The sequence below is a fragment of the Phaseolus vulgaris genome, chromosome 3 (genome assembly GCF_000499845.2).
Source record: "Phaseolus vulgaris cultivar G19833 chromosome 3, P. vulgaris v2.0, whole genome shotgun sequence".
Taxonomy (NCBI): Eukaryota; Viridiplantae; Streptophyta; class Magnoliopsida; order Fabales; family Fabaceae; genus Phaseolus; species Phaseolus vulgaris.
Window position 1 is genome coordinate 38078326 of NC_023757.2, and position 26290 is coordinate 38104615.

General features: G+C 33.1%; 4 protein-coding genes across 6 annotated transcripts; 1 reads left to right on the forward strand and 3 right to left on the reverse strand.

Annotated features, from left to right (window-relative positions):
- Positions 1-1969: 1969 nt before the first annotated feature.
- On the reverse strand, positions 1970-6179 carry LOC137807498 (deSI-like protein At4g17486). Of its 3 annotated transcripts, none has more exons than XM_068608177.1 (5): positions 6039-6179; positions 5640-5819; positions 3229-3516; positions 2513-2593; positions 1970-2396 (listed from the first exon to the last, which is right to left on the reverse strand). In XM_068608177.1, the coding sequence occupies exons 2-5, from the start codon at positions 5803-5805 to the stop codon at positions 2257-2259; spliced, it is 675 nt and encodes a 224-aa protein (XP_068464278.1). In that variant the 5' UTR covers positions 5806-5819; positions 6039-6179; the 3' UTR covers positions 1970-2256. The 3 variants fall into 3 exon arrangements, with proteins under 3 accessions (XP_068464278.1, XP_068464277.1, XP_068464279.1); XM_068608176.1 differs by having other exon boundaries at positions 5640-5854; positions 6039-6177; XM_068608178.1 differs by having other exon boundaries at positions 5980-6154.
- Positions 6180-10888: 4709 nt separating this feature from the next.
- On the forward strand, positions 10889-12381 carry LOC137807499 (uncharacterized). Its single transcript, XM_068608179.1, has 3 exons — positions 10889-11638; positions 11726-11874; positions 12045-12381. Exons 1-3 carry the CDS (start codon positions 11513-11515, stop codon positions 12085-12087), a joined length of 318 nt encoding a protein of 105 aa, XP_068464280.1. The 5' UTR covers positions 10889-11512; the 3' UTR covers positions 12088-12381.
- Positions 12382-16187: 3806 nt separating this feature from the next.
- LOC137807500 (mediator of RNA polymerase II transcription subunit 17) lies at positions 16188-20950 on the reverse strand. Its single transcript, XM_068608180.1, has 10 exons — positions 20776-20950; positions 20497-20611; positions 19637-19943; positions 19269-19467; positions 18646-18759; positions 18308-18393; positions 17706-18090; positions 17127-17597; positions 16740-17054; positions 16188-16628 (listed from the first exon to the last, which is right to left on the reverse strand). The coding sequence occupies exons 3-10, from the start codon at positions 19729-19731 to the stop codon at positions 16302-16304; spliced, it is 1992 nt and encodes a 663-aa protein (XP_068464281.1). The 5' UTR covers positions 19732-19943; positions 20497-20611; positions 20776-20950; the 3' UTR covers positions 16188-16301.
- A 1901-nt stretch (positions 20951-22851) lies between these two features.
- On the reverse strand, positions 22852-26265 carry LOC137807501 (uncharacterized). The gene is made up of 3 exons (XM_068608181.1): positions 24138-26265; positions 23792-23882; positions 22852-23345 (listed from the first exon to the last, which is right to left on the reverse strand). Exons 1-3 carry the CDS (start codon positions 26091-26093, stop codon positions 23155-23157), a joined length of 2238 nt encoding a protein of 745 aa, XP_068464282.1. The 5' UTR covers positions 26094-26265; the 3' UTR covers positions 22852-23154.
- Between the last annotated feature and the right edge of the window lie 25 nt (positions 26266-26290).

The following is a 26290-nucleotide window of genomic DNA, read 5'->3' on the forward strand; positions in this document are numbered from 1 at the left end:
GTTATTATTAATAATCATCAAGCCCTAACAATATAAAAGTTAAAGAAAACTTATAAATAATTTTGGCATGAACGAAATTTTGGAGATAGGCAATATTAGTTAAAAAATTATTCATTTTTTTATTTTTTATAATTTTAAATCATACATAATATGTTTTAATGCACCGTGCTGTCACTACATTAATATAAAAAATTATTCTTTTAAATGTGAATTTACATTACACACACATACATACATATATATATATATATATATATATATATATATATATATTGTAATCTAGTGTAGTAACAAATAACATTACGTAAATTTTCACCATCTTGTGAAGTCATTGGTGTATCAGATTATCAACAGTAATAAATCAACTATGTGGAAATTTTAAAATGATAATAAAATTGTCAACGAAATAATATTTACCAATAAAAACTCATAATCTACTAAATATTATGATAAAGTATATAAATTATGAAATTTTAGTGTATAATGTTGTATTAGAGTATTTTCACGGTAATACAAATATTCAACGTCTAATCTAAATATCAATATGTTGTCATGTAAATTCTTCATTCACGGGCTATATAAATATTTATCTCCAAAGGTTACATATTAATTAGCCAAACTTTTCACTATAGTTTCTATTATGAAATATAAAGTATATTAATAACAAAAACTATATCCTAACCCTAAATATATTAATAACAGAAACTATATCCTAACCCTAATTAACATAAAAATTTTACTCATTTGAAGGAAATAATATACACACTTATAAATCACAATAAGTATTTCTATGACATTAAAAAAAAAAAGTATCAATGGGACGGCATTATTACTCAATCGTGCCATTTCATTCTTTTACTTTTTCTGTGCAGGATATGAGACTCTCTGGGAAATTTCAGAAATTAATCGTAGATAAGATGGACATTTGTGGAAGCAATAAGCAAATAATAGAAAATAGAGCAAATAAACTTGTACTGATATGGATCAACCGGTTATTACCACAACTCGGTCTCCCTGACCGAGACTTGCAAGGACAGGCAGGCCGACCGACACACTTAATCCATTTCACACTCAAATCAAGGTCCGTGAAGCTAAACTACCATTAGGTAATACGACTTTAAGTGCGATCCATTCCACTAAATCAGCCCAATAAAATAATATAAATAACACACATTCCAAAAAAGAAGGTACATCATTATCACTGTACACCCCCAAGTGCTAAATACCCTTTTTACTAAAAGGAGACGAAGCTCTTCAATAGTTCTCTAGATTCCATCTCTCATAGTAGGAATGAATAATGACACATAGAATTTTTAATGTGGGAAAACTCATCATTATGTGAATGAAACGCCTCTACTGAAAGTGAGATTACAAAGTCTCTCTAGCATCTCACTAGGATTTTTAATCTCACTATTATGATGGATATCTACTTTATCTTTTTTCTCTATGTTGTTCTTCTCACTGCTTCATTGCTTCATCTTTCTCTTCCTCATAAGTTCTCTTTATATAGAGAATGAGAGAAAGACTTCTTCATTAAGAGATTAATGCTCATTACATTTTCAAGACAAAGTTACAATTTACAAAAAAAACTTTTTAATGATCATCATTAAATATATTCAATGGATCGATTACCAATATTAATTAGTCATAATTTCCCATTAAATTAAGGAGAAATTCTCAATAATTGTCCTCCTTAATTGACTTAATTGAGGGTATCAATAATTCAGCTCCCACAATAGTGTTACCAATATTAATTGGTCATAATCTCCCATTAAATTAAGGAGAGATTCTCAACAATTATTCCCTTTAATTGACTTAATTGAGGGTATCAAAAATTCAGCTCCCCACAATAATATTACAATATTAATTAGTTATAATCTCCCATTAAATTAAGGAGTGATCTCCAACATTAAGAAAACAACATTATACCTTCATCCTCAACAAGAAGATGTCTTTTTCTGCCTTGTCGTCAAACAAACTGGCTAATATATTTCATAACTTACAGTTTCAAACATGACAAAATACTTGTAGGCCTCAAAAACCTCGCCCCACTTTCCACTCCCTCAAAGAAAAATAAAAACAAACAAATAAGCCCCATTCGAAAATCACATTTATACACAACACTGGATTCTCCAGTTTCAATGAAGGAACCCAAACACATGGATGAATTAGAAAATTGAGAAAAAATAATCACTGCAAATCAAATGGATAAATATTCCAAGCAACCTGTGTAATTTCTAAAGTCAAAGATACCAGTTATTTTGCTTGGCTTTCTCTAACAAAAGTAACATCCTCAGTTACAGTTGATGATGAAAGAAGGTGTTTTTCTTGCTCCTCATATATTTCTGTTGACTCGCGGGGTGTGGCAGGTGAAAGAGATTCAACAAATTCATCTTCTGCAAACATTCGTAAAGAAAGACAGCAAAAAAGGTTGCAGATATTAGTAAGATGGTATGCATCATTCATACTACATTTTAACTGGGAGGAAACAAAGAGCAAGAGATATACCCACCTGAACATTCATGGTATTCAGGTAGCTGTTTAACACTTGTTACTTGAAGACTTTCAGGAAGTAGACAACTGCATAAAGCACCTACAATTTTTACCAAAGGCTGAATTAGGAGTATGCTCTTTATATTTTAGGAGGAAAATGACATAAAATGCATAGAGCAGAACTAGAAGAGAAAATCAATGCGTTCGATTAGGCCCGTCACCCAAGATGATGTTAGTCTCAACTGATGACATTACAAATGGTGTTATCCACCTAAAAGCAACTGATGTTTGATATTTTCAAAGTAGTTTTCTTTGCCAAGAATAACTTGAAAAAAGTTGATCGATTGAAGTTTAAAATTTAAACATTGGCAAAACATGATATCATTGTCAGAATATATTTTAGACAACTGACTTGAACTCGATTCTAATTATTTTTTATGCATAACAGAGCCTATAACTTGATATCTCAAGACAGTATTTTCTCTCCTTGTCTATTTGAAGTATGTTTTCAGAAATATGCAAGTCCTATAATGGCCCTAAACTTTGTAACTGACGGGTTGGGTTGATAGAAGCTTGATGTTACAAGTGTCTCCCTAAAGAGATGAAAAGAGAGCAGAAAGCAACTACCATCTAGTTCATTAAAAGAATTCAGAAGATAAATATGGAAATAAAAAGATAATCACGCATAAAAGTGTAAAAAATAAGCTTACAAGGAATTTCCTAGTACGGTTTTACCTAGCTTAGCAAGCCGATTCACCCAACCTGGGATTTGTTTCCCAGTCAATCTATTGGAGAGATCCTCTGTAAAATGATTGCAGTTCTTAGTTATAAGGTGATAGGTATCCCCATGATACTCGGAAGCCATGTTTTCAATAAATGTACGAAACTCAGAAGCACTCATATTGGTTTGACCCAAAGTGATGGAACATCTATATACGAATCCAGGGCACTTCCTTGGCTCCACTTCAAAAACTCCACTAGCTGGGAAATCATGGGCTCCAAATCCATACTCCTTACCATGCACTGTTTCAAAATCAAAGAAACAAAGCAAGACAAAAAAACTTCACCAGATTAGAGCATTAGAAATACAAATTAAAACAACAGTTACAACAGCAGGAAACTCGTCGGCATAAATCACGAAAGACTTTCTGGGGTATCTTCAGAACAATTCTGACAATAATGGTTGTTTCCAAACAATCATACGAAAATGAAATGTTTGAGAACTCAAGCTATAAATAAAGAGTAGTGTATCAAAAGGATAAAAATTAGTAAGTTTAAATATGCTAATTTTCTTTTTATTTATTTTATTGAATACAGATTCTCAATCAACCAGGAAAACAACTTTTAGATGCATGAAACCTCGTATACAACCAACATGCAACATAAAAAATGATTTTGATGATAGCAAGGTCTCTATTGCAACTTAAGATGTATGCATGTTAGCTTACAGTTGACAGTGAGATTGGAGCTTCTATTTCTGGAAAATTAGGGAAGAACAAATTGATTTCATTCCACTGAATAATCATACAACAGATATACAGAAGAGGGTTCTATTCTATTTTAGGAAATAAAATTTCTCTCCGCTCCACTCTAGAATCCCTTATTTCGTGGACTTTCCTAATCATTCAAATCTACAGATTACAAAATATTAAGCTATTGTAACAAACAGACTGGTTTTGGACAAGCCAGCGCTCATTAGTTGATCAACAAGCCTATAAGCCACTAGAGTAGCTTGCGAAGCACACTCATAGTTCTACATCCTCTTGTAAACGGTATAATACAGTTTAGAGCAGATGGATTAGTCTTATTTAAGTCTTTAGACACAATAACGAAGATTGGGAGAGCCAAACATGAAGATTGCAAAATACAAATGTTCAAAACAGAGTAAGGAGTTTGACACTTCAGGGAAATCTTTTAAGACAACTATGAGAAGAGCTGTTGGATTGGAAGGCTGTTAATGAGATTCTCATCATTCAATGAACTTCAACAGACTAGAGACTTTCAGAATATACAAAATCTGCCACCACAAGCATAAGATCAAAGAAATTGAGCTGCATTTGTGCTATTATAAGTTCAATAGATGTTTCAGTTTTATAACTTGTTAGCCTTACTCCAGCCAAAAATCCTTTGTGTTTATTATACAGTAAATACTGTTGATAGTGTTTCTGAATTCCAAGTCATTACTGAACATCATAACATCATTTGTCTTTCTCATTCCAGACATGTAATCTGGATTATTTATAATTGTGGCTGTGGGTGTGCGAAATACTTGGAAAGCTTGAACCTAGGGTTCCCCGAACGTAATGCACAACATAATACTCTCAACACAAAATAACTCATAATAAAACCAAGTAGCAAACAACAATAATAAGATTTGATAGTTTAATAGTACTAATCAAGATCAAATTATATAAATGTCGTAATCATATATAAATTCAAAAAAATAGTAGTAAAGTGAAAACATTTCAAAAACTAGCTAATCTTTTCAACTCATTTTGAGCCCTTATTTATAAAACATTTGACTATGGAGTTACTGTGAACCAAAAATTATATGTAACTAGTTTCCCTCACGTGTTGTCTCAAAAAAGATGGAGAGGATCAAACAATGAATATCCCTTAAAACTACTCAAATACTCTTATATTGGTTATCTAAAAGAGGATTTTTTAACTTATATATTAACTAATTTTATCTAAAAAATATTCTTCATCTCTTATCCCAAAACTGTTCATTAAAAAATTGACCTCAACATACCTTACTGAACTGGTTTACAATTGGTACATCTAATGTCTTCTGGGTTTAGTTTATAATCATTGAATTGACATGTTTATTTTCCCCTCTTATGAAGTTAACTGTCCAATTCAATATCTGAGAAGCCACAAGCTGGTGAGGTGTTGTTAATCACACATTACTACTCAGTAACTGAAGATTATACTAGTCTCTCCGCTCTCTCAATTCATGGAGAAAAGTTACAAAAGCACTCAAAGAAAACATATTTAATATCACAGCATAATTCAAATCGTGAATTTCTCAAAGCAATACAAAGATGGAAAATTGAAATAAAAAAAGACTGTACACATATCAGATCTGACACACAACATAAAAGTTAGTAAAAAAAGTTCAAGGAAACAGAGAGATAGGGAGAGACCTTCAATGCCAGAATGAAATATGCCAAATCCAACCCAGTAGACGTAATTATTGACAGGGGTGAGATCGTAGACATTCAAACGCACAAGTGTGTTGATTCTGCTGTTGCTAAGTTGGTCGTCGCATTGTGAGGTGGAAAAGGACTTCGAGGCATTCTCCACACCCATATTGTAGCAGCAATCTAAAAATTATCGAACCCAGCACAAACAGGACAACCTTACAAACGAAATTACCAAAAGAGGAAAGCAGTTACAAAAGGAAACACTTTCTATTTCATGGACATGGAGCTAGAAGAAGAAATCACCCAACACAGATCCATGTCCATGACACACCACACATACATCAATCAATCTTAGGAAAACATTAGACTTTGAGTTGATTGAGATAATTGGTTGGTTACTTTTGAGTCAAAAGACGTGTTTGGCTCTCTCTGCTATCGTTGAGTTGAGAGAACTTTTTCTCTGGGTGAGTTCCATCCCTTCAGTTTCCTCAATTTTATTTCCTACCATGTTGCTTGTTCACAAGACCAGTTGTTGGTCATATTTAGTTTACTTTACAGCAGCTAAATAATTTAGTCAAAACCATTTGAGTTAGTGTTAATATTAATAAACCTTATGATTAAACTATATAGGATTATTTTGTGTCTAAAATATATTTTTAAAAATTAATTTGACATGAAAATCTATAACTAATTTATATTTTTTATATTTAAGAATTAAATATTTTTTATTTTTAAAAAAATCACTTGCTTCATACCTTCAACATTCAACCATCAAATATTTCTTGCTTCAATATGAAATTTCATCATTATTTTGTAAAATTATTTAAGGAATAATATTACTGTTTTCTAACCGTTGGAATTGGAAGAAAAATAATAAATAAAAAGAATAATTGTAATTGTAACGGTACCATTGTGTTTAAATTATTATCCACTAACAAAAAAATATTATAAAGAACGTTATTGTACATTAACAAACAACTAAATAAGTGATAAAAACAAATCATTTGTAGTTATTTGAATATCTCATTGTTATAACTATTTTTATTGTTATAAATATCTTTATGATAATGTAATAAATATATTTGTGTAAATATAATTACCTATTGTGACAAATGTTGGAAAATAAAAACGATTATTTATATCTTATAAACTTAAAGTCTATAAATACAATAGTTAGAGAATACTTCTAAATCACTAGACGTAATAAATATTCAAAATACAAGATTTTGATTAAAGTAACCAGAAACTAAAATTTGGTTAAAACAGCACTTAAAATTTAACAAATATGATTTATTGGATTTTATTCTAATAAAAAAATTGAACATATGTGATTAAGAGATACATGATAAGAACATTCAATATAGGATTTTGAACATCTTGTTATATCTATCAGTAATAAATATTATTATTATTATTATTATTTATGATGGTGTTTAAAAACATGTAACTCTAACCGGTGGTGAGATATGATTCAAATAATAAAGTTAAACAAAAATTATGAGATGTTACTAATAAGTTTATGAGATGCTTTTTTTTTTGTTACTTTTATCTCCCTTTCTAAATTATAAAAAATCACTCTAATATATTGTTAGTGATATATAGTAAAATATTTCTTCTATTATTCTACTTTTATTAGATATTATTTTTATCAATTTTATTATTTTTATATTTTGGAGGTGCTTAATGTTAAATAAACACTATAAATGAGCTATAGATAGATAATAAATAATTTGTTTTAAAATAAGTTCTAATTAAACTGAATTCATACATAGCTTACTAGAATTCAATAAACAATCACATTTTGATCACTACTATTTCTACCTCCGTAATTTTTATGGTACTCACTAGAAATAGAATTGTTGCTTAATCATCATCATCATGAACCTCTCAATCGTCCGTTCTTCTTTTATTTAGTTGAGGTATGATCTCTCACATCATAAAAGAATTATTTTTGTTATTGAATATAGAGTGTAGTAGTGTAAAAGTTCGTGTGTAGAAAAGACTTGGTATTTAAACGCATTCATTGGTGACTCACCTCTCTTTTCAAGAACTTACATAGTATACTAATTTCCAGTCTATAATCATTGTTCCAGTAAATGAATAAAGATTGAACCCCCTACAACTATTACAACTCAGCAGTTGCAAAAGTTCTTTTGGAAAAATGTTATATGCGGACATGGTTTGCTCCCATTATATCGTCACCAAAAGTGGTTGGCAATTCATAGATAAAAGTTTCGAACAGTTTTTGCAGCAATTCGACATCATTCACCAAATATCATCAATCAAGCACCCTTAAACAAATGGTTAGTCTGAAGTAGCGAATAAAGTCATTTTAAACGAGCTTAAGAAAAAGCTCAGACAAGCAAGAAGTTTTTGGACAAAAGATATACCTGACATCTTATAGGGATATCATTGCCCATCTCAGTCTTCGACAAAAGAAACACTTGTCTATTTAACTTACGGAGCAGACACTATGATTCCTGTGGAGTTTGGAGAAACTTCTTGGCAAAGGCAGAATGATGATGAACAATACAATGATGTCAACCTAATAATTGAACTCAATCTTGTTCATGAAATCTGAGAAGAAGTTCAGGTTAAAGAGGAAGTTGCACGGTCAAAAGTGACTAAACGATACAATACAAATGTTAGAGGATGAGTCTTTTGCAAGAAAGATTTGGTATGACGCAAACTCAGTGACACCCAAAAGGATAAACAATAAGAAAAATTAACATCTAATGGGGATGTCCCATATCAAGTTATTGACTCTCTTCAAAATGGAGTTTAAAAGTTAGAAAAGTTTATTGACAAATTTTTACTTCGAACATAAAATGTCACTCAATTCAAGATTTATTACAATTAAACTTATATCTTATCTTTGAGTTATATTTGTTAAATTCTTGTAACAAGAATGATGTATTTTTTTCCTTAGCTCGGGTCACAATCAAAGTCATTTGATCAACACTTAATTTAATCAAATTTATCTTATTAATAATATTACTAATCGGATCAAAGTTATCTGATTAAAAACTTACTCGGATCAAAGTTATATGAGTAACAATCAGATCAAAGTTATCCAATTTAAAAATTATCTAATCGGATCAAAGTTATGGGATTAAAATATGTAATCGGATCAAAGTTATCTGATTAAAGATCTAATTGAATCAAATTCATCTGATTATCTCAACTAATTAGATCAAAGTCATTTAACTATCCCAATTAATCGGATCAAATTAATTTGATTAAAGAAATTAATTGAATCAAAGTTATTCGGTTAACATGTTCAAAAATTACCATTATAATGTCACATATCTCGAACCGTCAAACTATATAAATGGTCGCATGGTATTCACTAGGAGGTAAACAAAAACCACCACATCTTAGTCTACAATGGACATTCAATCCTTAAAGCACTCAAATCTCACATTGATTTAGCCATACAAAAGAACAAAGACAAGGTGCAAAAGGTCATCAATTCTACAATTCAGAAGAATGTAGATCCGATTCAAGATGTTATAATCAGGATACAGAAAGTTGTTGTTGGTGTTGACAATCAAAGTTGAAGTTGCATATAATATAGGGTGATAGCGATCTCACCAACAAAAAGATGGAAACTATTGTCTCTTTGTATCACATTTTAATGAATGCAAGGACTAACCCTTTTTAGTTCTCTTATAACACCTAAAATTCTGCACCAATTCCTACATCTGGTAACATGAGACTTCAAATTTATTTTAACTTGTTATGGAAAACCAAGTTCAATTCCCCATGATCCAAAAAAAATATTCAATCTGTTAGTACATAGAAAATAATTTTTTAGCACATGATTAATTAAATAAATTATATTTCTTACCTCACTGTTTCAGTCTCAGGTCTCCTAACAATATGATCAACATATCCACTGGTCCCTTTAGAAATCCTTCATATTAAACATATTCTTTTGCAGGTGCATCCATTACATTAACACCATCTGCATAAGATGTTGAATTGTGATCTTCTACAAATAGAGTAGGTTAATGATGATAAATAAACTTGTTTTCGCAAATATTGTATGAAGTCGTTCTAATTTGGGTGAAGAATCCCAGTATTGATCGAATACAAGTATATGTATGGATAATACCCAGTTTTTTAAATTGGATATGAGGATGAGGGAATTGGGTATGAGGATGAGGACAAGTATGTTCATATTTGTCCTATGTCTTTATCAGTCCTCATTCTTATGTTTCATTTTAAATTACTAAAAGACTCATAATTTATTGGGTAACTTAAACAAAAATCTTATCTTCAGTGATCTTTCTAGTTCTTAGTTTCGTTAAAATCTTTTTTTTCTTTCGCTACACAATTCATAGAGTTTATTGATATTTCTAAGGTACTTTTTCTTTTATCACAACTTTGATTACACATTTTTTCATTTGTGATGCTTCATTCAAATATTGGATTGCATTTGAGAAACTCAAACCTCAATTTCATTAAATCAAATAGTTTTTAAGACATATTTTATTATTTCTTCTAATTTTTAATATTTTTTTTATTATTTAATTTTTACCTGAGTCACTCTGTAATCTCATAGAATATTTATTTCAATTATTTAGTTTCTAAATTTAGTCTCTAAAACCTTGGTTGTTAATTAGATACCAATTTAGAAACTATCTAACAATAATAGAAAATAATAGAAACTAATTTAGAAACCAAATTTCTTTTTAGTTTCTAAAATGGTCTCTAATTTAGTTACTATTGCAACTAATTATTTTGGTTTCTAAAAATTGGTTTCTATTTCATGATTATCCTGTAGTGCATATTTTCTTTGTTGTAATTTTTATATTTTATAAAAATTTATTCAATTAATATTTGAGTTTGGAAGTACCAATTAACTCATGAAAATGAGATAAAATTTTCATCATCTTGTCATTTCTAACTTAAGTCTCATTTTATGAATGAATTGAAAAACACCACTTCTTATTTAAGCCAAATTTGTTCAAAATAAAACAAACCTATCTAACATAAGATAAATAAAAATTAATATATTTGCACGAGTAGAATATTTTATAAAAATACATAATAGATTACTAATCTAGAATACATTAATACATTTTCATATTTTGAATTATTTTCTCCAAATTTAAAATATGTTATTTAAAAAATAATTTAAAGTATATAATTTAAAATATATTATTAGATGTGAAACTGCCTAATTTTCATCTTAATATAATCTTCACTTCTAAATTAAAAATACAAATTATACTTTCACATTTAAAAATTATGTTTCCAATTATCCTCGTTACTCCTCTTATTCTCACTCGCTCTCAACTCACCCAAAGCTCCGTTTGGGGAAGTCCCTACCGTGATACCAACGGCAAAAACCAACGCCGAAGCAGGAAAGAACGACAATTGAAGAAAGCTACAAACCCTAGAAATCGCCATCGCGCAAAAGAGGCGCAAGAGGAATACGAAAACGTTCTTCCGAATCATCAATTCCAACAGAAACGAGAAAACTGCGCAAGGCCTAGGACTCACCAGGCGCGTCTGTACTCCTGAGATCGTCCCAACCTCCGTACATTTTCGAGTAGGAGAAAGAAGAAGAAGCACACCAAGCTCTCTAGCAAGAAAACGAAAACCTGAAGTGACGCCAAAGATAACAAGGGAAACCTGGAGTTGAGAAGATTAACCGGATTCTTCGCTATTACGAATTTTAGTATTTCATCGAAGAATTTGCGTTATTTTTCAATTTCACCGCTGAAGAGTACGTACAATACTACTCTGCTGCAACGAAAGAGGATGATGTTGATACCATAAAAAAAATTCAGTATTTTTTGCGGATCATTTGTTTGTAAAATTGGGTGAGAAAAGGAATAAGCATAGATATTGGAAGATACGGCATGAATCTAAGGCCATTGGGACCATTGGTTAGAATGGCCGCAGTTATCTTTGGTGGAGTAGCCACTCTGAACTTGGCTTCTACTGTTACCATAAAATTGCTTCGGTTTTCGTCTGAGAAAAAACGGGTAAGGATGAGTTGAACTTCATGGCTTTAACCTATTGTTTTTTTGGAAATTGATGTAATGGAACATGTATCGTGGGTTTATATGTAGGAAAAAGTTGCGTTGCCATGTAGGGCTTGTCGAGGGAAGGGGTTTTATATATGCAAACTATGCAGTGGGAATGCCACCATAGCTTGGTCACCCATGTTCGACCCTATTGCAATTAACCCCTGCGTTTGTCCTACTTGCGAAGGAAACAGGTTAGGTTTCGTTTTGTTCTGCTTTATGTTATGCCTAGTTCGATATTCTATGGGAATTTCAAGTATGGGGTATGCTTGCCGAGAAAATGTAAAAGAAAGAACATAATTTCATCAAGCATTGTGATTTTTGGACTATTGTAGTTTTGTAATGTTTCCTCTTAATTTTGCAGGGTTCAACATTGTTTGAACTGTCTGGGAAAAGGTTATGCATGAGCGACTATTATGAGATTTGAGATGGATACTGCTGCATTTATTTTGTTCCTTTAAATGTGATGGAGGATGATTAAGCAAGTGACTTGATCAAGAGTGTTTTGCGTTCTCAGAGCTTCACATATTTAGCAGGCGTGTGATTTTGCCTTCCCAATAATAGAATATAAAGAGCTAGACAATAGTTCTGTAATAAATCTTGACCTACAAAAATGGGGAAACATGGCAACTTTTTTTGTGTGGCTTGGCGGTGCTCCGTTTGGAGATGCTGATGGAATTTAAACTTGATTTGCTATTAAATTGGCTTTCATCATTAGCTTAAAATTATAACTTTATTATTATAATTTTTCATGTTATGTTTTTGTTATAGTGTGCAGAAGGGGGTTGTTTTTTTTCCAGGTTTTTTATGTACCAGTAAATTTGTTTTCTTGAAGAAGGGGGTTGCTTTATGTTTGCACATTACTTCGGATTAAATTGTGTAAGAAAATAAAACATCTAATCTCGAGTTGTAGTCTGGCGTGCAGAGTGTGATTTGGACATGAAGTTGCAGTGAATAATAGTCATTGAAGAAGTTTAAGTTAAGGACTAGATAAGTTTAACTTAAATTCTAATCTTATGTGATTTCAACATAACCATAAAAATCATCCACTGGAATCTTATAATTCCTAATAGCACTTTCTACATTACTCTTTAAGTTATTTTAATTGATATTTCTTAATCCTTGTGTTTCAACTCTAAATTTTTCAGTAATACACCATTTATTCTTATTAGGGAGTAACGCGCACTCACATTCAACCATTACCTAATCTTATAGAAAACATGTATCGATTATGAAAAAATTGGAGTGTAAGATTATTGATTAACATTTATAAAATAGTAAGAGATTTTCATTATAAAATGATATTCTTTGAAATTATATAATAATTTTAATTTTTTAAATTTAAAATTGATTTTGAAAAAGTTCTTAATTTTAAAATCAATATCATAATGATTTATAAACATCCAAACTATTATTTAAAAGAAATTTGGATTTGGATTTAAAATCAAATCAAATAATTTAAATTTAAACTTATAGTCCAAATTAATTTATTTAAAAAAAATAAATTTAAATTTAATTCCATCCAATTATTTATATCTAGATTATATTTGAACTAATCCATGGACACCTCTGTCCTGAAGTAAGTAGTGGTATTCCTCCTATCATATTTCAATTGTTTCAGATTCACAATACCCCAACATATTATTGTCTTTTCTTTGTTTTCAAGGCGAACAAAATGTTATACTTCGGTCTTCCTTTTAACATATTTCAATTCTTTTATTAGTAGCTGACCAATGAGATTTCTTTGGCTCACCTATGAATCTGATCATCACCCCCCACAAGTTTTAAATCAGGTTTGTTATTGATAGGCACTTCAAAGAGCTCGTAGATTATTTTTTTTTTACGATAAAAAATAAATAAATATGAACCATTTTAGGGGTGATTCAACCCTTATACAAACATAAAATACCTAAGACACTTCATCTCAACACTCACACTGCTAGATGCCTAGAATTACAAAACAATCCTAACTCAACCCATAAAATCTGAGCTAAAAAATTATTCAAGAAACCATCATCATACCGATCAAAGGTTCCAGACACCACTCGGAAAAGGATAACAAACCAGAGAGAGATTTGGACGTAATCCAAGACCAAGTCTTCACTTGAACTAAGGTAACCACTTCTAAACCATCGACAACTCCCCCATTAAAGATTACATTGTTTCTATGCTTCCACAACTCACTTACCACTGCAATCAAAATCACTCCCCACATCTCATTTGCTAAAGCAGATGCATTACACAATCTAAACTGAGAAAAATTTAGCAGTGGATCATTATGGGACACAAACTGCACTCCAAGCCATGCAAAACAACGACTCCACACTAGCTAAGCAAATTTGCACTCAAAAAACAAATGGTTATTTGATTCCACCTCCACCCTACAAAGACTACATAAAGGACTTTCAACCGCAATCCCATGCTTTTCCAAGTTAACCCTAGTAGCTAGCTTATTTTCCAACACCCTCCAGGCAGTAACAAGTGCAAAAGGCAGGGCTTTACATCTCCAAAGCTGTTTAAACACGATGACATTCTCTCCTTCCCGACCCCTCCTAAGACGATTATAGGCAAAATTAACCGTATATGATAACCCCTCCCCATCCTTCCAAACCCAGATATCCTCCTTTTCCAAGTCCAAACACACACCTTGTACTACCTTTGAGAACTGGCACTCCAATTGCTTCTCACATTCAAAAAGACTCCTTCTCCAGGCGAATGTCCAAGCCCATAGCCCATTATTCCACGCCCCAAACTCGGCCACCTTAGATTCTTTTGACAAACTCAAGGAAAACAACCTCGGGAAAACTTCCTTCAAAGCTCTGTTGCCCACCCAATTGTCTTCCCAAAAAACAAAAACAATTTCCTTCCCTGTACCACTCCTCCACTTGATAGCATCTTCAAAATTCCGACCCCAACCCTCCGAACTCCAAACCTCCTTCAGATCTCTCCACCAAAGAGAGTCCTTACTACTTTTCCCTCCCTTTCTCAAAACTCTCCACCCCCTTACTTAGACTTAAGAATCTCCTTCCATAAACCGCCCTTATCAGATCCCAATCACCAAATTCATTTACCAAGCAACGCCAAATTAAAAACCCTTAAGTCAATGATGCCAAGACCACCAGTCTCACGTGATTCACACACCGTTTTACAAGAAGCTCAGACAACCTTTCTTCCATCATATCCCCACTCCCATAAAAAATTCCTTTGTAATCTCACTATCTCATTTGCTCATACATTGTTTGATCTACAAGTTGTTCTTTTGCAATTTTCTGTCTCAAATTCACCTTTACTAGAGTATTGTCTAAATTTTTCATTTCCAATTCAGACTTCATTTGTCTTAAAAGTGTTCGGATTTCTTGAAATTATTCCTAACCACAGAAATAACATTAAAGATAATTTTCAAGACGAAGACGAAATCAATGGAAGAAGCCTCAACAATGGAGAAGAGGTTATCCATAAACAAAGGTTAAAACAACGAGAGAGAAAAAAAAAAACTAGAGTTGAAAATAATGATACATATAATACGCAGTTAACTCAAAAGAAATTAGTAACTTTTATCCTTTTATTGTAAATTCTCCTTTACCCTAACCTCTTTTGACCAAACAAAAACGTCATACACTCATTGTGAAAAGAATAAATTTAAAATTGTAAAAACTAAAAAATCTTTCTTTTTTTCTTCATTTTCTCTTTTCACATTTTTTAAAATAAACAATAATTTGTTATTTATGATACGTCTCCATTTCATTTTTTTTTTTCAAAATTATTATAGAAGAATGAAGAGAAAGTGTGAAGAATTCTAAACTTAATCGTAAGTTACTTTAGTTTTAGGAGCCGAAGTTATACATTTTATTGTGGTTAAGCAAGAAGATCTGGGTTCTATTTCCACCTCAACATTTTTTGTAAATTTCTAAATCATATATCCCCTTTTCATGTTAATAATTTTTTAAATAAAAAAACTACAAGTTGCAGCTAAGAAAAAGAGAAACCAAAATAATAAATTATAAGTTAAAAAGAGAAACCAAAATCACTAATTAAAAACCGTAAGACCAGATGTCTAAATGTACATTTTCTTCAGTGCGCACGTTGAACAATATTGTTTTTTGGCAAAAAAAAAAATTCCAAATCATCAACATCCTACAGTATACATACATATATCTTTTAACACACACCCTTACAAAACTACAATAAACGCTTTTACAAAATGTGTACTAAAAATATTTACATAACTTTTTAGTATTCTTCTTTATTCAGACTTGTCAACTTAAAAACACTGCGCGTACACTTTTTCTAAAAATATACGAAGGCGTGATCATTCTAAAAATGAACTCACCTCAACAAAGTTTTTTTCCTTTTAATTTTCATGTAAATTAATGATAGCTAACAGTCTACTTTTACTTATGTGACATCACATTATAATTTGAAAAATCAAATGTATTAAGTTTAACGTTTTTCTCTTAATCTCAAAATGACTATTTCTCCCTAAGTAAATATCACAAAAGCAAATTAGTTGAGGTGTAGTGTACAAAAATTATATTAAAATGGCAAACATATAATACAATGGTTGCGCATGAGACATCTCCTAGATTTTCGACTTAGTCCAGGAAAAACATTTGATTCAGTTTCATTGGCTAGTGCCACCACTGCACAAGCCTACTAAGTCGATCAGTGTTGCGTATAGCAAATCAAGAGACAAGTGACCTAGGAATTTTCTATACTCAGATGCACCATCAGTGATGTTCATGTGAAGCTTTTGCTCTTCTGCAAAACTGTCCTCCATGACCAACCACCAAGATATACACCCTTCACTATCTTCTGGGTCAACACTTGCAACCAGGCCAAGTGTTTCACCCTGCTCCAGCTCAAAAGATAAGCATAAGAAATCCCGATTTGCTTTTATCCCAACCATGAGAGCTTCCTGATATAACCAGTTAATAATTTGGCTCGCAACCTGCATAATTTCAATAGCAGAAATAAGCAACTTTTATTATTACATGTATGACTCCCTTGTGAGTTAGCTACGTACATCCATTTAAAAGTCATTGCAACGGCATCAATTTACCTGCTGCAGAATAATCACAGGAAGATCAGCTAAGTTGCAGTTATATTTGTTTATTGAGTGCGTTTCCTCTATTTTTCCCTTGAACAGGCCTGCGACATTTGGAGAACCTTCCGCTTTAACATTGATACAATTGTCATTTACCACCGCCTTAATCCAAAACTGACGCTTGACAGCATTTTTCTCAAAATAATCTGATGTTTTAATTTGGCTACCACGAAGGATAGACTGAGGAACCTCCATGTACAGAGTCCACGATGAAGCCCGAGAATGCCATGTGGGATTAGAAATTAGCTGTAGATATGGGACCTTGGATACCTGCAGGTATCAAAGACTTAACAAAATGTCTATTTTTCAACCAGCCAAATTTAATTTTGAAAAGAGTAATACCACGTTTTCCAGCTCCGCAAGAACCTTAGTTGAAAAGATCCTGTGCGACAAAGACATAAAGAAATGACCAAGAAGATTGGATCCACCATCCTTTGTCTCCTTTGCCTGAACCCCAGACAACCGATTTCCAGAGGAAATTGGTTTTTCGCCACCTTTTCCGAATATATGCTCATGAAAAATCTGCTGAATGTAAATCTCATAACAGATGGAATTAGAAAACAGCCCTTTCTTAGGGGCATTCTGCTTGGCTTCGAGCATCATTTCATCAGACGATTCTGGAGGTAACATTGCATTTTCTGCATTATTGGTAAGTTCATTTTCAACAGTGGAATGATCTTGACCATTGGACACAAGTGATAAGTACACAGAGGTTCCTCGACCTAAGCTTAATTCTAAATAGTTTTCCCGTATTCCAGTCACACTAACACCTGTAACTGTGGTAAATGCTTCTCGATTCACCAAATCAAACACCTGAAAGAATAAGAGTCCAAAGCAACAAACCACCAACAGGAAATGGTCAAAATAAGAATAAAGGACAAACTAGATACACCAAAGCAACATAATGAAAGAATTAGTTACATGCTCATTGAAAATTGCTTCATGTACTTCACGAAGGAGTGCATGTGTTTTCTTAACACACTCTTCATCAGTTAAGGACTCTTTGCCAGTTTCACCCAAACTATGCTCAACTGAGAAGTAAGATTTGTTTCCTTTGGAATTCCTCGGTATATCATCTGATTGTGCACCAACAAAACCAAATTGGAGAGAACGACATAAATCAGGAGACATATTTATTGCCAGCATTCCAGCGGCATCATGATTGACTCGAACAGTGGACATAGACAATGACCGAATAATAGAAGCTTGATCATATGAGTTATCAAAGAGATCAAAGGTGAAGCCTTCATTCCCTGGCACAATAGCCGCCTGACGTTGCCGTTTAACCTTCCAATTTTGCTGCAACCTGTCCATTTGTTAGGACATGTGATAGGTGTGATGTAAGCTAAGTAAACAAGCATTATTCAAAGGCGAGTTTCTTTAATTATTGGTGAAATGGATGAAGGCAAGTGCCAGCTTGTGAAGAAACAAAACATGGTTATTTGCTGTCTAAACATGTCCTCAAATACTTGCAAGCATCGACCCAGATAAGTGAATATTAAAGTGAAAAAATTGGAATTCACCTGATAAGGGCACCATAAAACCTAGCTTCCCGAGCAACCTGTTGTTCAAAAGCCTTGGCAGATTGCTTGAAGTATTTTCCAACTTGCTGTAGATGATAGAGAGCTTGTTCAAATATTTCATTACAAATTACCACAGTAAAAGCTAACCAATTGCCGCATAGACAAGTTTTAAGAGACCAAAAACTTGCCACGAGTTGAGTTGTATTCTTTTTATTTAAGCAAATAAACTTGCTACACTAACAAAGGGAACTGATCTTGACTTACTATTATAAACAAAAATAAACATTACAAAAAGTAGAGTTCTTCTTTCAAGAAAAAGAAGATAGAAGAATATTTACACGGTAACATTGTAGCTTGGATGCTGCAGATACAGCCAGGTCAGACAAAGCTTCATTTGGTTGTAGTTTTGGTCTTGTCATGCTAGCCACTGTTACTGCATCATTTGCTTCCACCTAAGCACAATAATTTGAACAAAGCATATTTGTATTGTAAGCCTCTTCATAACTTACACAGTCACTAAAAACAGTGCCAAAAAAACCCAAAATCAAATCCTAATCAATATTCAAAACAAACGTGCCACCCAAAATTCACAAAACTTGGTTATAAAATAGAGATTCCATTAAGACCAAATAAGGATGATGCCGCGTGATGAAGCAATGATTATTAGTTCCTCTGGCAATGTCAGTTGAAATTATAGAAGTTCTCTAACACTTTATTCCATTCCTTTAAGAATGAAACCAACATACTTTCCTATAAGCCACAAACAAGCATTTTCTTCTAACGAAAGTTCCATTGAAAGCAATCTGTCACCAGTGTCAAAAACCAAATACCCTCAAGCTTACTACATTGTTTCAAACAGATGCCCAGGGAGAAGATTAAACTTATCATAAGGGTTCCTAAAAAAATAGACAAAAACATAAATATGAGTTGTTCAATGCAAAAGGCAACAAGCACAACTCACAGTATTGATGAGATCTATGATGACAGAGAGCTCCTGATGTGCCAATTGCAAATTCTCTACCATGCTCTGCCATTGCCATGGTGTTGAGGTCTCCTTGGAGCTCTTCTTCTGCTTCTTCTTCTCCTCGTCCTTCTCAATGGCCCAAGCAAAGTCAATTCGCCTGATTAGGGAGAGCCGCTTCTCATCATAGTCCACATCTCTGCAATAACACAAATAGACAAGCAGATATTAAGAGAAAATTACAGAGAAGAAAGCAAACAAAAATTAGGGTCCAATGTTCTTGTTCCTGTAAATACTTTTGAAAGGCCATCATCATTAGCAAATAGTTTTTCTTTTTAAAATGAGTGAGAAACAAGAGGAAAACATACGGTGGGAATCGTTCCATCCCATTTTCTTCAATGGAATCCAATCGCTTGATTGGTAGCTTATCCAGGGAGATTTGCAAGTCCATGTTGTCATCCATGTTCTCAGAGAACTCCACCAAATCCTATAACTGTTTGTGCCGTAGCATGAAAGTGTGGCCTCAATAGTAAAAAATTACTCAGTCAAAGCAGAAGTCGGCATGAATTACATATTACTCTTCCATGATACACGGCAGACAGTAACCAACAAGACGATTAATTCCTTGTTGAAGTAATACACATGACCTGTTTAGAAGAGTTTGTCCATAGGCACCTATAGCAGAGAAAAAAAAAGAAAAAAAATTGAAATTAGTTTCTCCGATAAGTTAAAATTAGTTTATGCATAAGATAATTTGTAAACACTCTCTTATGTAATTTCTCTAAACTTTTTTATTTTTAACTTGTACACAAATTATTTTAGTTTATATAGGAAGTTCTTTTTTTCCTTCTTTTTTTTCTCCCATATAAATGCTTATGAGAAAGTCTATACACACAGACTCATAGTTAGTTTAACCATAAATAAAGTAAACCACAAGACGAGCATAATAATGCGTGCATATATGGATAAGTAACAATAAAACGATCCAACTCAGGAAAAACACTTCCTGTACAGCTGTGCTAGGACAAGATCATAACAAATAAAAATGCACACAAGAACTACTTAAAAGAAGTACACAGCGAGCAGATGAAAGAACTCAAGTGTAGAATATACAAATTAAACACAGTTGAACATCAAAGTAAAACTAATCAGTGAAAAAGATTAGAGCTAGGGGAAATGAGACCCAAGGAAATTGATCAGGTATGAAAAAAATAGGGCTTATAGTTACCCGAAAAAAAGTTGCGACTAAACGGAATGTTTGAGATTGTAGGAGGTAGTTGATGAGATTCAGGTCCTCTAGTTATAAGATACCGAATGCCACGCCACCACTCCTTCAACGGAGTCTGCTCAAACACGAAATGGAAAATAAGTATAATTTAAAATCGAAAACACAAAAGAAGCAAAATCCCAAACAAAAGAACCACAATCCCTAATAAGAAACAATCCAGAATCCAAAATCAACGGCGACAATTATCGAAAACGAAACAACAGAAGCACAAATCTACACCGTTTCATGCTGTAGATGAGTGAAGGGATGACGGATGGGACAACGAAGAATTAATGAGTGAAAAAGCACACTCTCTTGGGCGGCAACTGATTCCGTTTGCAGAGCTGGGTCTTGTAGCGAGAGGGGGAACCAACGTTGCAGTTATATAAAATATATTTTGCAGACATCCAAATTTATAAAAAAAATGTTGTGCTAAAATATTATTCCTATAATACTTATTTTTTATTTTTCTTAATTATACTTTTAAGTTTTATTTCTTTTAATTTCATCTGAATCTAGTTTTTGATTTTAGAAAATCAGTCTTTCACATTTAAAAATAACATTTTAGATCTCAAATTTGTTGTGCAAACCCTAAAAATAATACTTGATCCAATTCGTACGATTAGAGATTGCTAAAAAAAATCACTGTCAGAGTAACAATTTTAATTTTTTTTTAAAATCTGATACAGTGATTAAACTTTAAATAAACCAATAATTCATAAATAATTTTTTCATCATTTTATTGATTTTATAAAAGATTAATGTAAGTATTCTTAAATTATACTGTTTTATACACATGATTAATCATTGTAAGTTTTCGTCTCAGATTGATTACAAGTTCTACAAAATATCATTTAAAAAAATCAATTTGGATGATATTATGACTATTCTTAAATTATATAAGATATGGTCAAAATTGAAAATTCTTCAATATAGAAATTAATTTATTTTACAATCTTCATTCTTATTATATTAGACAAACTAAATAAATAAGTATTCATTCAAAAAAAATTATAATTGTTTAGCAGCAATTTAATGTGTGGAAAGTATTGAAATTCTCTTAACCAAGTTCTGTTTGTCACCTGAAAAATTATGTATTGGTAGGGTCTGCACGACCAGAACCATGTCTCGGACCCAGTCATTACGTCGACCGATACCACAACCAATAATTACGCTTAAGCAGAATTAGTGAGATTAATCAACAATCAAGAACTAGGTAATACACTTCTAAACATGACACAACTCTCTAACCTGATCCAATAAGAAAGGTTCAATAGAATCATATAAATAGGCACAAAATCTAAGAGTCAAGTACGTCATTATACAATACTCAAAATAGCAAGTGTCGAATACTAAATCTGATTTGAGCGTCAGAATGTCTTCTGCAAGTACCATCTGAGTCTGAATTACGTGAAGGTTGAGGGGTAGAGTGAGCATAGAAATAGGAAGGAGTTTGCTTGGAGAGGAACAAAAGTGCAAACTGACCAAGTGACCAAACAATTGGAGGAGAAACTTATATAGTTCTTTTGGTCTCAATTTCGTTTGAGAATAACTAAGAAATGTATTAAAAAATATAAAAATAATAAGAATAAAGTTGTGTACATTTGATTCATTAAGATTACTTACATCGGCTCTCTTCTAGTCAAATTGAGTGGTAATAACAGTTACCAATATATTGAGAGAAATCTCTTTATCGATTTTACCGTGTTTATTATTAACAAGAGAGATCTTAATATTACTTGTTTGTATAAAGATTTGAGTAATTCTATGATATTGAACTTTTCTTTTTTTCTTGTGTTATCTCGTTTGAAATTCATCCATATTTTACAAAAAATGCAGAGGAATTTTTTTTTATAAGAGATGAAAAAGAAGAAGTATGACCCAATACAAATGAAAAGAAGAACCATTCTTAAAAAATAGTAATTAAGTGAAACGCCAAAAACTTAAATATACTACTGAATATCTTTTACTATTTGATGTCCTATGCACACAGTCCATTTTAAGATACTAATAATCAATTTTATATAACAAACAACTAAAAAGCATTCGAACACTTAAATTTACTCTAGCAAACTAATTGATATATACACACACGTCTTAATTCATATCATAATAGCAATACAGTTTGCTTTTTCATTTACAAAAATACCCTACTTACGCCTAATTTCTTATTTTGGATAATTATGTTTTAGATACATATTTATTTTCCTTTTTTTTAATTAAATAATCTAAAAATCATCACAGGTTTTTAAACCATTTGTTTACTTCTCTCTTTCCATCTCCTTTATTTCTTTTCACTCCCTTCTTTCAGAGGAATGATAATAAAAAACAAGTGTATTATAACAAGTAGTGAACCCTGTGTCCAAGACTGTGCATAAATAAAATGATTACATTTTATCCTTATTATAACTGTTATTATACGTGCTGTCTATCTGATTCTAGGGAGAGTCAATACAGAGGCGACAACGACCCTGGAACCATAGCATTTGTGTTCAATGACACTTATGCAAATATACCTGTTTCTGGTGGTGCAAATATACCTGTCAGACAGATATAAAATAATTGGAAACAAGGATTGAAACCAAAATTATTCTTCTGGGCAACTCTTTTTTGAATTGGCTAGAACTGTCGATAATTAAGCTCAGTGACACACGAGGATAAGGCATCTTTCACTTGCATGTTATTGGTGTCCATATGAAGGGCATCTTCATATAGCCTTTTAGCCTGCTGCAGTAACTTCACCTTCTCTTTACTGCTTCCTGGTCTTAACCGAGATCGCTGCTGCAATGCGACACCCCATCTAAACAGAGCTGCAATTCAACAGATTACAACAGGACTTTCTTTTCAATAACAAGAGGACCTTGGAAACACTTAAAAAAGGATAAATGAAAGGCAAAAAATGATGAGATCAATGCAGGAGAAGTGTTGGTATCCCGGAGATAACTTTTTCTAGTTTAAAAATTTCCATGATCACAATGTCATCAAACATAGCAAGCCATTACCGTGGTGTTTGTGTAAAACTGTGGGCGTATCTAAGGCTGTAGTGCATGTCACAAAAATATAATTTCCTATTCTTAATGCAGTTTTTCCAACAAAGATTTTTTATGAAATTAGTTTTGAGCTAGATACATGTTTTTGACCTTAACAGTCCACAGGAGGCTATATAATTTATGAAGAATCTGTGAACATAGTATTCTTAATTGCACCTGTATGTGAAAATCAAAATGGTAAATTCAGAAATTTATAGACACAATACCATCTGGCGCATAAACATTGCCTTTTAACAGCATAGCATCGAACTTGTCAATTGCAGCCAGGAATACTCTTTCAGCCTCAAATGCAGCACCCTGTGATGTTTGAAGACAAATTAAAATTTGATGTGGAAACAGAACGTACAGCAAAGGAATGCATTATCAAACTGGAAGAAGAATTCATGTCAAGGAAACATTAAAATCACAAAAGCTTTAATATTAAGTTAAACAAATTACCAATTTGAGAATCAATTTAGCAGCATTCTAACATGTATTATAATGAGCAATAAAACACCCTAACAAATGGAGGAACTGAAAAGGTAATTTAATGATGTCAAGAATAATGCATACCGGACCAATATCTGCTATCAATTGGCCTCGGAAAGAAAGAGCAAGACCCCAATTATAGAGGGCTCTCACATCATTTGCATCAATTGACAACGCCAGCCTATACTTTCTGCCTGCCTGCACCAGTAGCTCTTCACACTCTTCACAAACATCAATAAGAAATGATGCAACATCTTCTTCGCTAGTGATTTTATTCCTCAGTCCCTTCAATATTCTACTATGTTTTTCAGATGATGGGTGGATGCTGCCAGAAAGAAGAGTTCTCAATTCACGACAAATCTTCAACTTTAATTCTCCATGAAGAAGGTAAGTGTTTCCTAACTGGCCTACAGCCAACAAACTCATGGGCTTCAAGTTCACAGCTTTGGATAGTATGTCTGAGGACCTGTATAACATGATTTCAGCTTGCTCTTCATCCTGCCTAACTTTTATAAACTCTTTTGCTTGTTTTAAAAGGTCCGATGCTTCATCAAGATACCTATCGAAAATCATATCATCTGAAATCTTTGCAGATGAAGCGGTATTGAATTCATTCTCATGCGCAGACAAATCATCTGCAAGGTGGCGATGATCATTGTAATTCACTGTATCATCTTTATATTGAGACCTGTCAGAACCACCCTCCCTCAACTCATGAGAAGACCTGAAGGTATTGTGACCTTGGTTGAGAAGCTGCTCATGCGTAAAAGAGGACTCACTTTCCATGCGTTTCGTTCTGACTTTAAAGCTCTCAGAGTCAAGCAGATTGTCATGGGATTCCCACATGTCTGTTACGCTGCTGGAATCCATCTTGAAAGAGAAGCTACGATTATTTGTGAACCTCGATCCTTTATTCCGGTAACTATGCTCTTTATCGTCAAAGAATTTATTTTTGCTTCTCCGTATGTCCCCTAAGCCAAAATTGTCTCCCTCGGGAGTAGTTCTTATTCTTCCATTTTTGTTCATATCCAAAACAGAGTTAGTAGACGAGCCTTGAGTAGGATCTAAATCCAACTCACGATTTCCCTTATGTTCATCAACAAAATTCAAAGCCCTGTCTTCAACAACAGGCACTGTACCGTTTCCTCTAGTTTGATCCAATATGCTATCCACTGCCTCTTGCTTGACATTTTCCCTGACTTTGGTCGAATTGGAGCTAAGCAAATTTTCCCCAAACAAACTGCTAAAAGACTGCAGCATCTGGTACCCACCTTCTCCAACTTGTTTCTTTCTTCTACCACTCTTATGGTTCTCAACCAAAACACCACCAGGGTTTTCCTCATTGCCAATCAAAGCCCTAACAACATTCCTAGCATTCTTAAGCGAAATTTTAATCTTATCTGTGATTACAACATAACCATAAAAATCATCCACTCGGACCTTATTATTCCTAATAGCACTTTGCACATCACTCTTCAAGTTATTGACCACAAGATCAAGCTCGTCAAAAAATTCCACCAAACTTCGCAATTTTTCTGAAGACAGCTTCGAATTCGAATTATCCTCCTTCTCCTTCCTCTTACTCCCACTCGCCCTCACCTCACCGAACGCTCCGTTCCGGAAAAACCCTACTGTGAAACCGACGGCGAAAATCAACGCGGAAGCAGGAAGAACGACAATAGAAGAAACCTTAACCCTAGAAATCGCCATCGCGCAAACGAGGCCCAAGAGGAACACGAAAACGTTCTTCCTATCATCGATTCCAATAGAAACGAGAAGATTGCGCAAGGCGTGGGACTCACCGGGCGCGTCTGAACTGCCGAGATCGTCCCAACCTCCGTACATATTCGAGGAAGAAGAAGAAGAAGCGCATCCAGCTCTCAAGGAAGAAAACGAAAACATGAGGGGCTTGGAGCCGCACGTCCATTTGGCGCTCGAACTGCGAAGAAAAGTGCGCTCAACGGAAGGAACGCCAAAGAGAACAAGTGAACCATGAGAGTTGATAAGATTAACGGGATTCTTCGCAATTACGAATTTCATTATTTCATCGAAGAAGCGTTCTTCTTCAATTTCACCGCTGAAGAGTACGTGCAGTGCTACTCTGCTCCAGCGACAGTGGATGATGTGGAAAACATCAAAACGACATGTCGTCACGTGTTTCAGAGAAAAGTAAAAAAAAAAAAAAAAACTCCGGCTTGAAACGCAGTCGTTTTGTATTGACAATTATTATCTATTTC

Excerpts from the sequence above, each read along its gene's own strand:
- LOC137807498 (XM_068608177.1), bottom strand. The coding sequence starts at position 5,805 with ATGGGTGTGGAGAATGCCTCGAAGTCCTTTTCCACCTCACAATGCGAC. Across the intron at positions 2,594-3,228 it reads GAATCGGCTTGCTAAGCTAG|GTGCTTTATGCAGTTGTCTA; the intron begins GTAAAACCGTAC and ends TAAAAATTGTAG. Across the intron at positions 2,397-2,512 it reads TGAATACCATGAATGTTCAG|AAGATGAATTTGTTGAATCT; the intron begins GTGGGTATATCT and ends GAATGTTTGCAG.
- LOC137807499 (XM_068608179.1), top strand. The coding sequence starts at position 11,513 with ATGAATCTAAGGCCATTGGGACCATTGGTTAGAATGGCCGCAGTTATC. Across the intron at positions 11,639-11,725 it reads TTTCGTCTGAGAAAAAACGG|GAAAAAGTTGCGTTGCCATG; the intron begins GTAAGGATGAGT and ends GTTTATATGTAG. Across the intron at positions 11,875-12,044 it reads CCTACTTGCGAAGGAAACAG|GGTTCAACATTGTTTGAACT; the intron begins GTTAGGTTTCGT and ends TTAATTTTGCAG.
- LOC137807500 (XM_068608180.1), bottom strand. The coding sequence starts at position 19,731 with ATGGATGACAACATGGACTTGCAAATCTCCCTGGATAAGCTACCAATC. Across the intron at positions 18,760-19,268 it reads TCATAGATCTCATCAATACT|GTGGAAGCAAATGATGCAGT; the intron begins GTGAGTTGTGCT and ends TATTGTGCTTAG. Across the intron at positions 18,394-18,645 it reads CCAAGCTACAATGTTACCGT|CAAGTTGGAAAATACTTCAA; the intron begins GTAAATATTCTT and ends TATCATCTACAG.
- LOC137807501 (XM_068608181.1), bottom strand. The coding sequence starts at position 26,093 with ATGAAATTCGTAATTGCGAAGAATCCCGTTAATCTTATCAACTCTCAT. Across the intron at positions 23,883-24,137 it reads TGATAGCAGATATTGGTCCG|GGTGCTGCATTTGAGGCTGA; the intron begins GTATGCATTATT and ends CAAACATCACAG. Across the intron at positions 23,346-23,791 it reads CAATGTTTATGCGCCAGATG|CTCTGTTTAGATGGGGTGTC; the intron begins GTATTGTGTCTA and ends GTTGAATTGCAG.